General features: G+C 38.7%; 1 protein-coding gene across 16 annotated transcripts in view; it reads left to right on the plus strand.

The window, feature by feature from the left end:
- The window catches only part of EPB41L2 (erythrocyte membrane protein band 4.1 like 2), a 200,949-nt gene that overhangs the window by 142,646 nt on the left and 44,918 nt on the right, over window positions 1–13,385 (plus strand). For all 16 annotated transcript variants that reach the window (XM_037147870.2, XM_053664758.1, XM_037147875.2 and 13 more), the window contains exons 7-10: window positions 1,041–1,259; window positions 5,048–5,135; window positions 9,127–9,279; window positions 9,835–9,932. In XM_037147870.2, the coding sequence (XP_037003765.2) occupies window positions 1,041–1,259; window positions 5,048–5,135; window positions 9,127–9,279; window positions 9,835–9,932 (558 nt within the window). The remainder of the gene's footprint in view (window positions 1–1,040; window positions 1,260–5,047; window positions 5,136–9,126; window positions 9,280–9,834; window positions 9,933–13,385) is intronic.

Genomic DNA, 13,385 nt, shown 5'->3' on the forward strand with positions numbered 1-13,385 from the left:
TCTTCCAAAGCAAGGGCACTGCCATTTAGTTTGCAGTGGTTGTTGGTAGCCTTAGCAATTGGTTTTAAATTTGAGAGTAACAATCAGGTTTTAAAATGTCACCAAAAGGAGTTTGTTAGGGTGCAAAAAAAACCCAAAACTCCGTGTGGGATGTAAATAACATGTTTCTTCATGTTATTTAGTTAAAAAATCTTTTATAACTGTAGTAAGCTACCTGGGACATTGAATCATAATTGTTATAACTAATAATAACCATAGCATTATTGTGATTGTGGCTACCAAATATTGATTCCCAGGTACCAGGCCACGTGTTTTATCTGTATTCTCTAATTTTTCTACCTTCAGCTTCAAAGGGAGTTGGAGTTTGTCTCCCATTTTACAGGTGACATGTTAGCTTTCTGCAAGCAGATTAACTCCATCAAAGTTACATGGTGTCATTTTGCTCAACTCTGAAGCCCAAACTGTTTCTACTATAAACTGAACTAGCAGCCTCTTCAGATCAGGCACATGGCCAAGTAAGGGCTTCAGAGTAGAGACTTAATTTATAATTGCTCTTAAAACCATCTCAGAAAAGTAAAAAATTAGTATGAAAAGGTAGAGCAAGTAAAGGGTAAGGTTACTTTAGCTTTTCTTGCTAGTGGTTAAGAGTGGCAGCTATTTTTAAGATTTTATTAATCTTTATAGCTTTGAAGGTCATGCTAATTTTGATTAGTTTTAAATCCAAGGGGAAAGTCTAATTGGAGTTTTTACCTTCAGTCACAAAATTATTTGTTATAATTATCATAGTCATAATAAGCTATTACTGCAATAGGAGTTCTGAATTTCCATTCTATTGCTTCGATCACTAGAATCAGTTTCTGTATATAAGCTACAAGGTCGGGTGTCCAGGGAGCAAGGTGGGCTTCTTACTAGAGAAAACTTTTTTGTTAGAGATGTGAATATTGCCTATATTGCATATTTGCTTTCAAATCAAATATGGGATCATGAGTGTTGCAATCTTAACTAATTGTTCTTCCCTCCCCTTTTGTCCTGTTTCTCAGATACTTCCTGTGCCTTCAGCTCCGACAGGACATTGCCTCTGGCCGCCTGCCCTGCTCTTTTGTGACTCACGCCCTCCTGGGATCTTACACACTACAGGCTGAACTTGGAGACTATGACCCAGAAGAGCATGCCAGTCATGACCTCAGTGACTTCCAGTTTGCCCCCTCCCAGACCAAGGAGCTGGAAGAGAAGGTGGTAGAGCTGCATAAAACCCACAGGTCTGTTGACTTGTTTGCTGGAGAGAGAATAGTCATGATGGATTGACATAGCTTTTCCTATAAAACTTGCTAGACATTAGAGCATAGTTGATGGGATTATCCAGTTTTCCCTTTAGGAACCTCACGTAGTACTAACCAAGACACCCTGTAGCCCTTGAGATACTCTGTCAGGATCTTTGTGACTGTAATATGAGGAACCGTGTTCACGAGGCTCAGTGTTTTCATTTATTGGAAAAATTTGCTTTTCTAACATCTTCTTTCTACTCTCAGTCCTATCCCTGATACACACACTCACAAAACAAAACAAAAATAACCACGTACTTGTTTTTATTACCATCTATAATAAGAAAACCAGGGAGATGATGAGGCATCAGGATTTAAATCGGAAATGTGGAAGGTGATGGACATAGGAAAAATAGCTGAAATATATGGGGGGTTTCTCTGTTCACAGAAGATGACCTTTGGTGTAGCTGAGGATCTTACACTTTGAGAATTTTTATATCTGTGTGATAACAAAATGCTTCTTTCAGCATACGTTTTAAAAACTCTAGCTACAAAATTATAGTTTGTTCCTAATGCAGAATTAAAGTTCTAAAAAATTTTGATGAAAATGATTTGATAGGAACTTTAGAGATTAGAAATTTTTAGACAAATCACGTTCATTTATGTTTCTTTAAAAAAAATGCAGTCTCCTCTGACCACAATGGTATGAAACACACAAAGACATGAAGGCTAAATAACATGTTACCAAATAAGAATGGGTTAACAATGAGACAAAGGAAGAAATTAAAAGCTATGTTAAAACAAATGAAAATGGTAGCACAACAACCCAAAATCTATGGGAGAGAGGCAAGGCAGTCCTAAGAAGGATAGTCCTAGTATTATAGGCCTATTTCAAGAAACAAGAAAAAGCTCAAATAAACAATTTAACTTTACTCTTAAAGGAACTTGAAAAGAAACAACAAATCAAGCCTGAAGTGATTAGAAGGAAGGAAATAATAAAGACCAGAGCAAAAATAAATGAAATATAGTCTTAAAAATAACACAAAAGATTAATAAAATGAGGGGCTGGTTCTTTGAAAGGCTAAACAAGATTGACAGACTTTTAACCAGCCTCATCAAGAAAAAAGGAGAGAAGACCCAAATAAATAAAATCAGAAATGAAATCAGAGAAGTAACAACTGACACATGAAGTACAAAGGATCGTAATAAAATATTAGGAACAACTATATGCCAACATATTGCACAGTCTGGACAAAATGGGTAAATTCTGAAAAACACGTAATCTTCCAAAACTGAATCAGGAAGAATCAGAGAATCTGAATATACAGATTACAACTAGTGAAATTAAAGCAGTAATCAGAAAACTTCCAAAAAACAAAAAATCCCTGGACTAGATTGCTTCACAGGTAAATTTTACCAAACCTTCAAAGAGGAGCTAACCCCTCTCCTTCTCAAACTATCCAGAAATTTCAAGAGGAGAGAAGATTCCCAAGCTCATTTTACAAGGAATTGTTCTAATTCCAAAACCAGATAAAGACACTAGAAAGAAAGTTATAGGCCAATATTCCTGATGAAGATAAATGCTAAAATCTTCAATAAAATAATAGCCAACCGATTCAGCGATACTTTAAAAAGATCATACACTGTGATCAAGTGCGACTTAATTCTTGGGATCCAAGTTTGGTACAATATCTTACAATCAATAAATGTGATATACCACATAAGCAAAATGATAAAAATTATATGATCATATCCATAGATGCAGAAAAAGCATTTGATAAAATCCAGAACCCATTTATGATAAAAACTCTTAGCAATGTGGGAATAGAGGGTATATATTCTGACAGCTGTTAGAAAGGGGGAAGACTGGGGAGCTGGGTGAAAAAGGTGAATGGATTAAGCAAAGCCCAAAATTAAATAGAACTCATAGGCAGAACAAACAACAGTATGGTGATTAACAGAGGAAAAGTGGGGGTGGGAGGTAAAAGAGGGTTTGGGGTGTAAATGGTGATAGAAGGAAACAACTTGGGGTGGTGAACACATGGTACCATATACAAATGATGTGTTGTAGAATCGTAAACGTGAAACCTATATAATTTTATTAACCAAAGTCACCCCAATTAATTCAGTAAAATAAGTAAAGAATAAAAAACAATTACAGTATTTGACTTTAAGTATTTAAGTATTTTTAATTTGATAAATGGCATATTTAATTTTTTTTATTTAAAGTCAAATACCTTTGTATTTTTATACAAATTATAGTATAGATATATACTATAATTTAAATTTGAAATATCGGGTTCTGAAGTGCCTTGGACAATATGTGACTTGATTCATCGGATATGGTCTTGCTTTATAGGACCTTAAAATTTGTTTAGTTGGGAGTATAGATGGGAAAGGAGATAATTGCAGTATGGATGGAATGTGATGTGTATCCTCTGCCACAGATGTAAAAATCAAATGCAAATACTTATCTTTATTATGATCAGTCCGAGTGAAATAAAATTAGGCACTAAGAATTTGTTTCAGAAAGATAAAATCTTTAAAAATATTTTTCATTTTATCATTATTTTTTGTTGTTGTAACTTATGTTGTACGTATTATTGCTAGGGCTTTTTTCCCTATTGGAAAAAATTGAGAAGTGTCTGTTCAGGTCCTTTGCCCATTGTCCTTTGCCCATTTAAAGAAAAAATGGGCAAAGGACCTGAACAGACACTTCTCCAAAGAGGACGTACAGAGGGTCCAGAGATATATGGAAAAATGCTCAGCATCACTAGCCATCAGAAAGGTGCAAATTAAAACCACAATGAGAAACCGCACCAGTCAGATGGCCATTATAAACTAATCGACAAACCACAAATGTTGGAGAGGTTGTGGAGAAAAGGGGAACCTAGTACACATTTGGTGGGAATGCAGCCTGGTACAGCCACTGTGGAAAACAGTATGGAATTTCCTCAGAAATCTAGATATGGAACTGCCTTTTGACCCAGCAATACCACTGTTAGGATTATATGCTAAGAATCCTGAAATACCAATCCAGAAGAACCTACGCACCCCAATGTTCATAGCAGCACAGTTTACAATAGCCAAGTGCTGGAAGCAACCTAAGTGCCCATCAGTAAATGAATGGATCAAAAAACTGGTACATTTACACAATGGAATACTACATAGCAGAAGGGAAGAAGGAGCTCCTACCCTTCTTGACAGCATGGATGGAACTGAAGAACATTATGCTAGTGAAATAATCCAGGTGGTGAAAGACAAATACCATATGATTTCAGGTTTAAGCAGAACCTAATCAACAAAACAAATAAGCAAAATATAACCAGAGACATTGAAATAAAGAACAAACTGATAGTAACCAGATGGGAGGTGGGAGGGGATAATGGAGGGAAAGGGGGGTTTTCGAAAACAACTATAAAGGACACATGGACAAAACCAAGGGAGACCGTGGAAGCAAGGGAGGGAGGAGACGGGGTCTGGGGTGTCAGGGGAGTGGTGGGGAGTAAATGCAGACAACTGTACTTGAACAAGAATAAAATAATTTTTTTAAAAATTGAAAGCAACTTTTTGAGATAAAACGGGTAGGGCAGATGTGCATCTTGTTATAAACAAGTTTGTATGAGAGGATCTCAAGAGATTGAGAGTTGAACCTTCTTACCTTTTTCTTACTCGTCTTCAAGTTTGTTATGCAAACTCTCCAAGCTTATACACACCTTTCTCCATCTTGCACACATTTTCTTTACCTCCACCAGCAAGATAACATTGTTTCTTTTAATTCTTAGGGGCTTATCTCCAGCACAAGCTGATTCTCAGTTCTTAGAAAATGCAAAGAGACTTTCCATGTATGGTGTTGACCTACATCATGCCAAGGTAAGGCAATGTAATGGGGAAGCAGCCTCTTTCCAGTTTCCTGACTGACGTTTGGAGAGGTGTCCAGTGTCAGAATAGCCTGGTCACCTTTAGCCAAGGCTTCTCACCCCCATCTGAGGGCCTCTGTAATATTTCTTTGTGGCTAGTTGTATTTATGGTTGTGGGAGGGTCCAATTATCCTACCCCCTACTTTTTCTTCTTTCCCCAATATTTTTAATTAATATCCTTTTATATGTATTTACTCTAGGACTCACTAAATGAGCCTTCTTGATCCTTCATCTTGGTTTATTCTGTGTCCCAGCTTTCGCTTTGCCTGGTGCTGCCTCTGCTCCAGCTCCCTTTCCTGCCTCTGTCTTGGGAACAGAGGGCAGCTCTTAGCCACAAGGACAGGAAAAAGCCCCATGGTCATCGACCACTGTCCAGAAAGCTCCCGGGTTGTGAAGGAGATCTCTATTTGTGTTTCTTCTGTTGGTCTGTTTTATTCCTCTTACACGGTAAAGTAGGCTGGCCCAGGCTCCAGGTGACGCAGCACCTTCAGTCTGATTGGAGAGGTGGGAAGAAAATGAACCAAAAGAAGATAGGTGATTGGGTTGGGAGGATGTTAGTAAGAAACATCACCTTCTTCATGATCCTCGTTTGGATGATCACTTAGTGGGGAGAGTCAAGGAGGACGAAAGGTAAGGTGGATTTAGTTCTGAGGAACACGTCCAGAATCATCTTGACGTGCTGAGGGAATGTGTTATAGTCTGCTCGTAAGAGCACTTGCCAGTCCCTGGATGTAGCCAGATGTACCCATAGGGAGCCAGACTGAATGATCTGTGACAGCTCCAGGAAAGCCCCCCACCCAAAGACATCTTTGCTCCCTAGGCCTCGGATTCATGCTTCTTGCTTTTGTGTTAGTAGTACTTCACATTTGCAAAGTGCTCTTTGTTCTTCAGCAGCTTCCTTTATTCTGTAAATATTTTTCATCATGACAAAAGTAATACATGTTCATCATAGAAGATAGAGGCAAACAGAACAAAATACCAACCACTGATCTCTCTATGTGAAACATTCACTGTTAATATTTTGATACATTTTCTTGTTTCAAAAACAATCTTTTGAGCAATTGAATCTTCATGCATTTTAAAAATGGGATTATGCTACATTTTATGAGGTTTTTTTTTTTTTTTAACTTGCTTTTATAAACACTTTCCATGTTAGCAAATGGTCTCTGGCTGGAGCATATTTTAACTGGTAAGTGCTGTATGCCTTTAATTTTTAAAAGTATTTTCACATATACCATCTCATTTAAGATTTGAGTGTTTTTATTTTATGGAACTACATGAAACAGTGCAGCAAGTGACTTGCCTCAAGCCACATAGTGTAAAGCTGTGTTCCATCCGCCCGATGTCTTGTGCTAAGTCACTAGGAGGTAAAACATGTTCCGAACACTTGAGGGCCTTTCTGCGCCTTTCTCTGTGTGGTGGAGGCAGGCTGGGCTGGCTGAGAAACAGGTGAAGGGGAGAGGAGAGGCCAGGTGTGGAGCACATCCCCCTCCTCCAGACCGATGCTTCTGCCACAGGGAAATCCTGCATCTGGCCCTTGGTTGGTCACTAGTTAGAAACCCATCCTTCAGTGGCAATACTGGAAGGTTTCAAGATTCTTGATTTTATAATTGAGTCTTAGAAAAGTAAAAAAGGTGCCAATTCTGTTATAAATATAATTAAAGTTCTTGCTCTGTGGTCAAAAATTCAAAGTAATGTTTATTCATTCATTTCTTCTATCATCTGATGGACTCTGATATTTGATAAGTGAGATATTTGTAGCTCATTTGAAAGAATATGTGTAGCAATTAAAAAATTTATGTAGGTTTTTGTGCCTTGATACATTTTCTTTGTCTCAATCATATTTCCATTTGTTTAAATTAATATTTTATTATCAGAAGAGTTCTTAATGGCACACACACATTAGGCCAAATTGGAGGGTGTTGAATAAAAGGTCTCTTGACAAGGGTACAGGGAAACCACAAAAATAGTGATACTTCTGAAGCAGTATGACAGCAGCCCCTTCTGGATCCGAAGGGCATGGGCACAGAGTGATTGCCAAACTGTGCAGAGGGCTGTCTTGAGAGGAGCTGTCATTGTCAAGGACACAGCCAGCCAGATGGCAACCATACAGGGAGGGAATCTGGGTATTAAACACCTCGATTGCTCCCCGCCCCCAGCCTTCTCTCTTTCCTCTCTCTGATTTTGAGAACTTCCCATAGGCTGAACCCTTCGGTTATCAGTGGGCATGGGATCCTGTTGATACCCATGTGGGGCAGCTTCCTGAGGCAGTGAGCAAGGCAGAAAAGATGCTCTCCTTTTGTTAGTTTGTTTCCTGACTTTGTTGTTGAATGTCAGAAGTCAAATGTGGAGAACTAAGGCATATTTTTTCCCTTTCAGTTCTTATCCTTTATCTGTAATTTCTAGTCATACAAATACTGATAATTTTAAAACAATGTGTGGAACAACTGAAAATCAACTGATTTACTTGGATCCAGATTTGTTTCTTGTTAAGTCAGATAAAACAGCTTCAGTGTCCTGTCTAAAGATTGCTTCAGACTAGAGATGGCTTTGTTCGGTGTTTCAAATGAGGGTTGCCTCCTTACTTGTGGTGAGAACATGCTGTCTTGGGAAATCTTCCGGCCAGCTTCCTGTGGCCGTGGCCAGTGATGTTTTTGGCAAACACACCATTTGTGTTTGGTGCCAAGTTCTTGGGCACCTGTGCCTGATTCACTCCAGCCATTTACTCTGTTCCTAGAGAGAATCGTCGCTGCCAGGATACTGAATAAAGTACCTTATTGATTAGATTTTTAAACCTTCTCAGATTATCTAATATAATTTTATTTGTATATATGAATTGCTCACATATAAGCACCTAAAGCAATTGGCATCAGTTACCTAGCACTGTGCTTTTATTTTTAAAAAACGAATACAAATCGTGTTAAATTGTTCTCAATAACAAGGCAGTTGAAATGTTACACTTTTATTGAATTGAGACATAGACTTTTGTAGTGTTTGTTTTGGCATGTTCTTTTGGTAATTTGTTCTGTTAAAGATTTCTGAAAATGTTAGTATCTCTAATAATATTCTTCAATTTTATGTATTTTGAATGAGATTCAGCTTGTTCCTTAAAGATAAACAGTAATTTGTATATTTTTGAATATTGCATATATTATATTTTCAACACTACTTAAAAAATGTGAGGAGCCAATTTTTTACTTTTGTCTGTAAACATATTGGATAGTTTAAAATCTTTCAGGTTGGTGATCATTCTAAGTTGTCATCTATTCTAAATTAAAATGCTGGGAAAGGAAAACAACATTAATAAGTTCAAGAAGAGCCTGCAGGTCTTTGAATTACACCAGCCAAAGGAATGCTATGTGAGAACTGGATGTCAGCACTCTGGGTTAGTGAAGAACTGCTTGAAAGAATCCAAAGATTTTAACATTATCAGCCTAGAAGAGAAATTTCCTGTAAGGGATTGGTGTTTTGCAAAATACAGGCATAACTTTAGCTATTAGTTAGAATAATCCATCTGATATAAATTTGCCTAACGTAAAAAGCTGAACGTACTTCAGGCCAACACACTGTCCCTGTGGGGCTGGAATAGCCTCTTGGAAAACATTTTATCTCTCCTATTTTCAGGATACCTAAACTGTGTTGTGTGTCCTTCTTCCCCGTGAGCTGTTAGAGCCAAGGCTGAGAACGTGAATTATGTGTTTAGAAGAATGTGGTACCCTGTCGTCATGTTTTGTCATCTTTGGCAAACAAATCCGATCCCTGCAGATGACTGTAGATTTACAACGTGTTGTGTGTTTTTATTAGCTTGTGTACTGTCACTGAACTTTAACTACAGACCTGTTAAATTGGTATTCCTGGTCGTGGTTTTGAGGGCCAAATGAGCTTTGCATCTGTATAACAACCTTTACAACTCTAACTTTGGTCAAATGGCTTATGCTTGGCAGGACTCAGAAGGCGTGGACATCAAGCTGGGCGTGTGTGCTAATGGGCTCCTCATTTACAAAGACAGACTGAGAATCAATCGTTTTGCTTGGCCAAAAATCTTGAAAATTTCCTATAAGCGCAGTAACTTCTACATTAAAGTTAGGCCAGCAGAGGTAAGCATGTTACAAGCCATTGGCCTCTCTGATCAGGTTTTGGTAGTGTTCTCCTTTATGGCTATGAGCTAACTGAATTCTTTTTCACTGGGTCTAAGAAAATGAACTATTCTATATTGCTTCATGGTGAAAAAAGGTCAGGGTTCTCAGTGATAAACCAGCATATACATATATTCTTGTTGCTAAAAAACAAGCAACAGCCACACTTTCACAGAACAGGAAAAGTAGTAAGTGCCTGCACATTGTGGGGGCTCTTGTTTTGTTTTGCTTTGTTTTGTTTTTATTTTTGAATCAACTGTGTGGTAGAGATCAACGGAAAGGTGTTAAAATGAGTTTTAGCAGACACTGAAGGATAGTTGCTCTATGTCAGTGATTATATACGTACTTCTCATAGAAACTAGTGTTGAAGTCCATGAACTATTCATGTTGTATAATTAGGTATACTCATTTTTTCAAGAAGAATTACTTCTTAGAGAAAATCAGAATCCATGTTGTTTAGTAGCTTCTAATGACTCTTAAGGAAATATGCTGATTTACTTTATGGATTTATTCTAGCTGGAACAGTTCGAGAGCACCATTGGATTCAAACTGCCGAACCACCGGGCTGCAAAAAGGCTATGGAAAGTGTGCGTGGAGCATCATACTTTTTACAGGTAACTGAAAGAACGCAGCTTAAAATGAATTACAATAGCTCTTGGTACCCTCTCCATACTGGGAGGTGGTAGTTGAGAGCGCAGCAGATGCAGCAATGCCCTCTGTTACAGCACTCTGCTCAACTCAGTGTCAGATGTGCTTCGCCTGCAAAGTCCACCCTCACGCCTATTTCTGTTGCCTGGGCCGTGGCTTGTCATCACTCCGAACTATCTGCCTCCACAGGGCTCCAAAACTCCACTTTCTGACTACCGCCACCTTTCCCTCCTCCTTCGCCGCCCTGTCCTAACCCAGCTGCTGCTGTTCTTTCCACTGTTGCTCATCTTAGGTTTCAGTTAGCAGTTCTTATCGCTGCCCTCCTGCTTAGCTTCGTTCCTAAACCAGCTGATCCCTTTGGTCTGTCCCTCTGCTGCTTTATCAGGAGTGTTCTGACCTCTTCAAGACCCTGCCCTTTTTGCACGTCCACCTGCCAGTCTGTTGGTCCTAGATTTGTCCTGTGTCCTGACCTCACCCTTTCTGTACCTGTGCTGTCAAGTGCTACCTTAAATAGCACAGCTGTCCTGATACACACGCTCGTTCTTTTTTTTACACATACACACACATTCTGTATCAGAGAAAATCACGACTCTGTGGGTTCGTGCTATTCCAGATACATCAGTTATATCAGCCAGGTCCTTAGTGCTACAAGGTAATTGATCCTTTAGTTTTCTTTCACATTCCAGATAGTCACAGCTGTCTCGGGCCCCTCAGTATCCCTGCCTTTCTGCTCAGATGCCCTCCACTGTGTGAGATACACTGAGCTGGGGGTTGGGAGCACTGTTGGTTCCAACATGCACCTTCTCCTCTTCCCCTCTCTGACTGTAATTAAGCAGCTGTCTCCCCACTCCATTCATTTTTTTCTTTCTCCTGTCTCAGGGAAAAAGTCGGTCCTCTACCTTTGCCCTCATTTCATGTCTCGCATAGGACTGTGCTTTGTAAAATTCCTGCTTTCTTTCCAGTGGATGCCTTTGGCTTCCTCTTTGGCCAATAAACATGTGTATGTCTTGCTCCTTTGAAAACCATTAGAAGAGAAGATCTCCTTAAACCTTCTAGCTTTCTTTACCCTATTTTCTGTCTCTTTTCGTATTTTTGTTCAAAGGTAGATTTCTTACATTACTATTCTTGGCAAAGAGTACTTTGCTGGCCTTCATTATCTCTCGTTCCTCAGCTTCCTATCACTGTGCTATGTATGGCTGTGCATGTAGACCCTTCACCTTTAAGGCTTTTGCTCTGGACTGTTAGGGTCTCACCCTGTTCCTCCACATACCAGGTGTGTGACTGTGGGTAAGTTACTCCTCCCTTCCGAGTCTCACTTTCATCCTTCATGTGATGGTAGTAACAATCGTCTACTTTACTGGGTTGTTTTAAAAAGCAAATGAGATAACACACGTGAAATAAACTTAGAACGTCTGGTATATAATACTGTGTGTCATCATCACTGTCATCATTATTCTCATAATTCTTAGTTTGGTACCACTGTGTGTTTTTTATCTGCTTCCAAGACTGCCCTAATGTACTCATTTCAGAGGGAAAGTGCAGCTGATAAAATATACCTGAATCCATCTGACTTGATTACCCTGATCATATAAATCTTTGAAACGTTTGCAGTTTCTGTCGGTAGCCATGGAAACTTTCTCCTAAGACGACATGAGCCTGCCTCACATACAGCTAGGAGGTGACATTTATGAGGGAAACGACACAGGTCCAGGAAGCACAGACAGCCAGCTTCCCTGTTCAACAGCAATAATAAAAGCAATAACCATTTGACACTTCATCTTAGCCAAAAGGCCAAGAAGTGGTAAAAGCAATAATCATTTTAGAAATGACAAGTGCTACCATTTATTAAGCACGTACTGTTCTCAGACACAGAAGTAATTGCTTTGCATAACCCCCTCTCATTTATTCCTCACCCCCATGTGGAAGCTGCCCCTCAGAGCCCGGTGCCCTCTGCAGAGTACAGAGAGTGGCACCAAGCAGAGGTGGAGACCTGGCGTTTGGATTCTAAAGCTCTCTTCACCCCTGCACTGTCCTCCCTCTTGTATTCTTCTAGGCATTTTTGAGATGTCTGGGAGCTCTGCAGAGTTTCAGGTCCTGCCATCATTTTATATCAGTTTCCTCCTATAAACTCTTGGGGTAATGATTAATAAAAACATTGTGTATTTTTAAATCTTGTATAACTTTGCTCACAAATGGTATCAAACATGTATGTAACACAGAAAGGGCAAATCATAATTTGTCTGCAGAATGCTTTGACCAAAGCATTGGATTTGACAGAAGTCAGTGGATTTTGTTCTGTTTTAGTTTATCACAAAAGGTGCAAAAGATTAGAAAATAAAATAGTTTTCAGATAGAAGCTCTAAGCAGATCTTTGTTTTGATTGACAACCACTTAGCTAGATTAATATTAGTGGAACAAGAACATAATAAAGTTGCTATTAAAGCTTGCTTGAGCATTTAATAGAGTCCCTCACCATCCTAAGTGCTATACATGATAATTTTGTCAGTCCTCATAACACATCTCATAGGGCAGGTACAATATCTTCACTTTACATATGGAGAAACTGAGGATCGGAGAGGTTGAGGAATATGCCCTTCGTCCTTTAGATGGTTAACAAGTGGTGGTGGAATTTAGACCCAGGTCGTGTGGCTCCAAGCACCCAGAAGTGTGTCTGCTGTGCTAGACTTCTGACCGAATTTGCAGCTAATGTGCTTTCTGGTATTTTCTCAGTGCTTTTGGGGAGGAGGAGAGGTTCTTGATGGTGTGTAAACAAGATTAACATGAGGTTATCTAGCTTGACAATAAACTACCATGTAAACCTGGCACTGTAAGTCCAGGGCGATCCTGAGTCGACCAGTGTCATCAGCCACTTTGAGGAGAGCTTTACTGGAAACGCGTGGCACTTGTTAAATGTACGATTGATTTAGTAATTAATATGTGGGTTTTCTTAAAATGTTCATTTTCCATAGATGAACATTAATAACATTTGTAATTACAGGATTTTTATTAAATTAAAATGCTCATATACTTTTTAAGTGGCAAAATATGTAAAAGTTGAATGAATTTCTTTGTAACACATCTTGCTTCAGGCTTTTAACACTGATGATTAGTCCCTTATCATAGCTTTTAAATATGCAAAAGTGAAATGATAGATGCCTTCTAGTGGTTTTGATATTATTCATATGAAGATAGGGTCTGATGTGGAAAATGAAAATAATACCAAAAGAAAATAAAGTGATCTTGAAGTGATAGTATTAAAATATTTTGTTGATTGATTTACATTTTCTTAGAAAATTTATTTATGTTACCATTGACTTAAATCACCCCCCAAAATTTTTTTAGCTGTAATAAATGTCTGTGGTCAAGTCATCCTTTATTTTTGTTTTGATGTTTGCTATTTTAATTGAAGTGTAATTACT

Source organism: Artibeus jamaicensis, unplaced genomic scaffold (genome assembly GCF_021234435.1).
Source record: "Artibeus jamaicensis isolate MK-2021 breed Jamaican fruit bat unplaced genomic scaffold, CSHL_Jam_final contig_387, whole genome shotgun sequence".
NCBI lineage: Eukaryota > Metazoa > Chordata > Mammalia > Chiroptera > Phyllostomidae > Artibeus > Artibeus jamaicensis.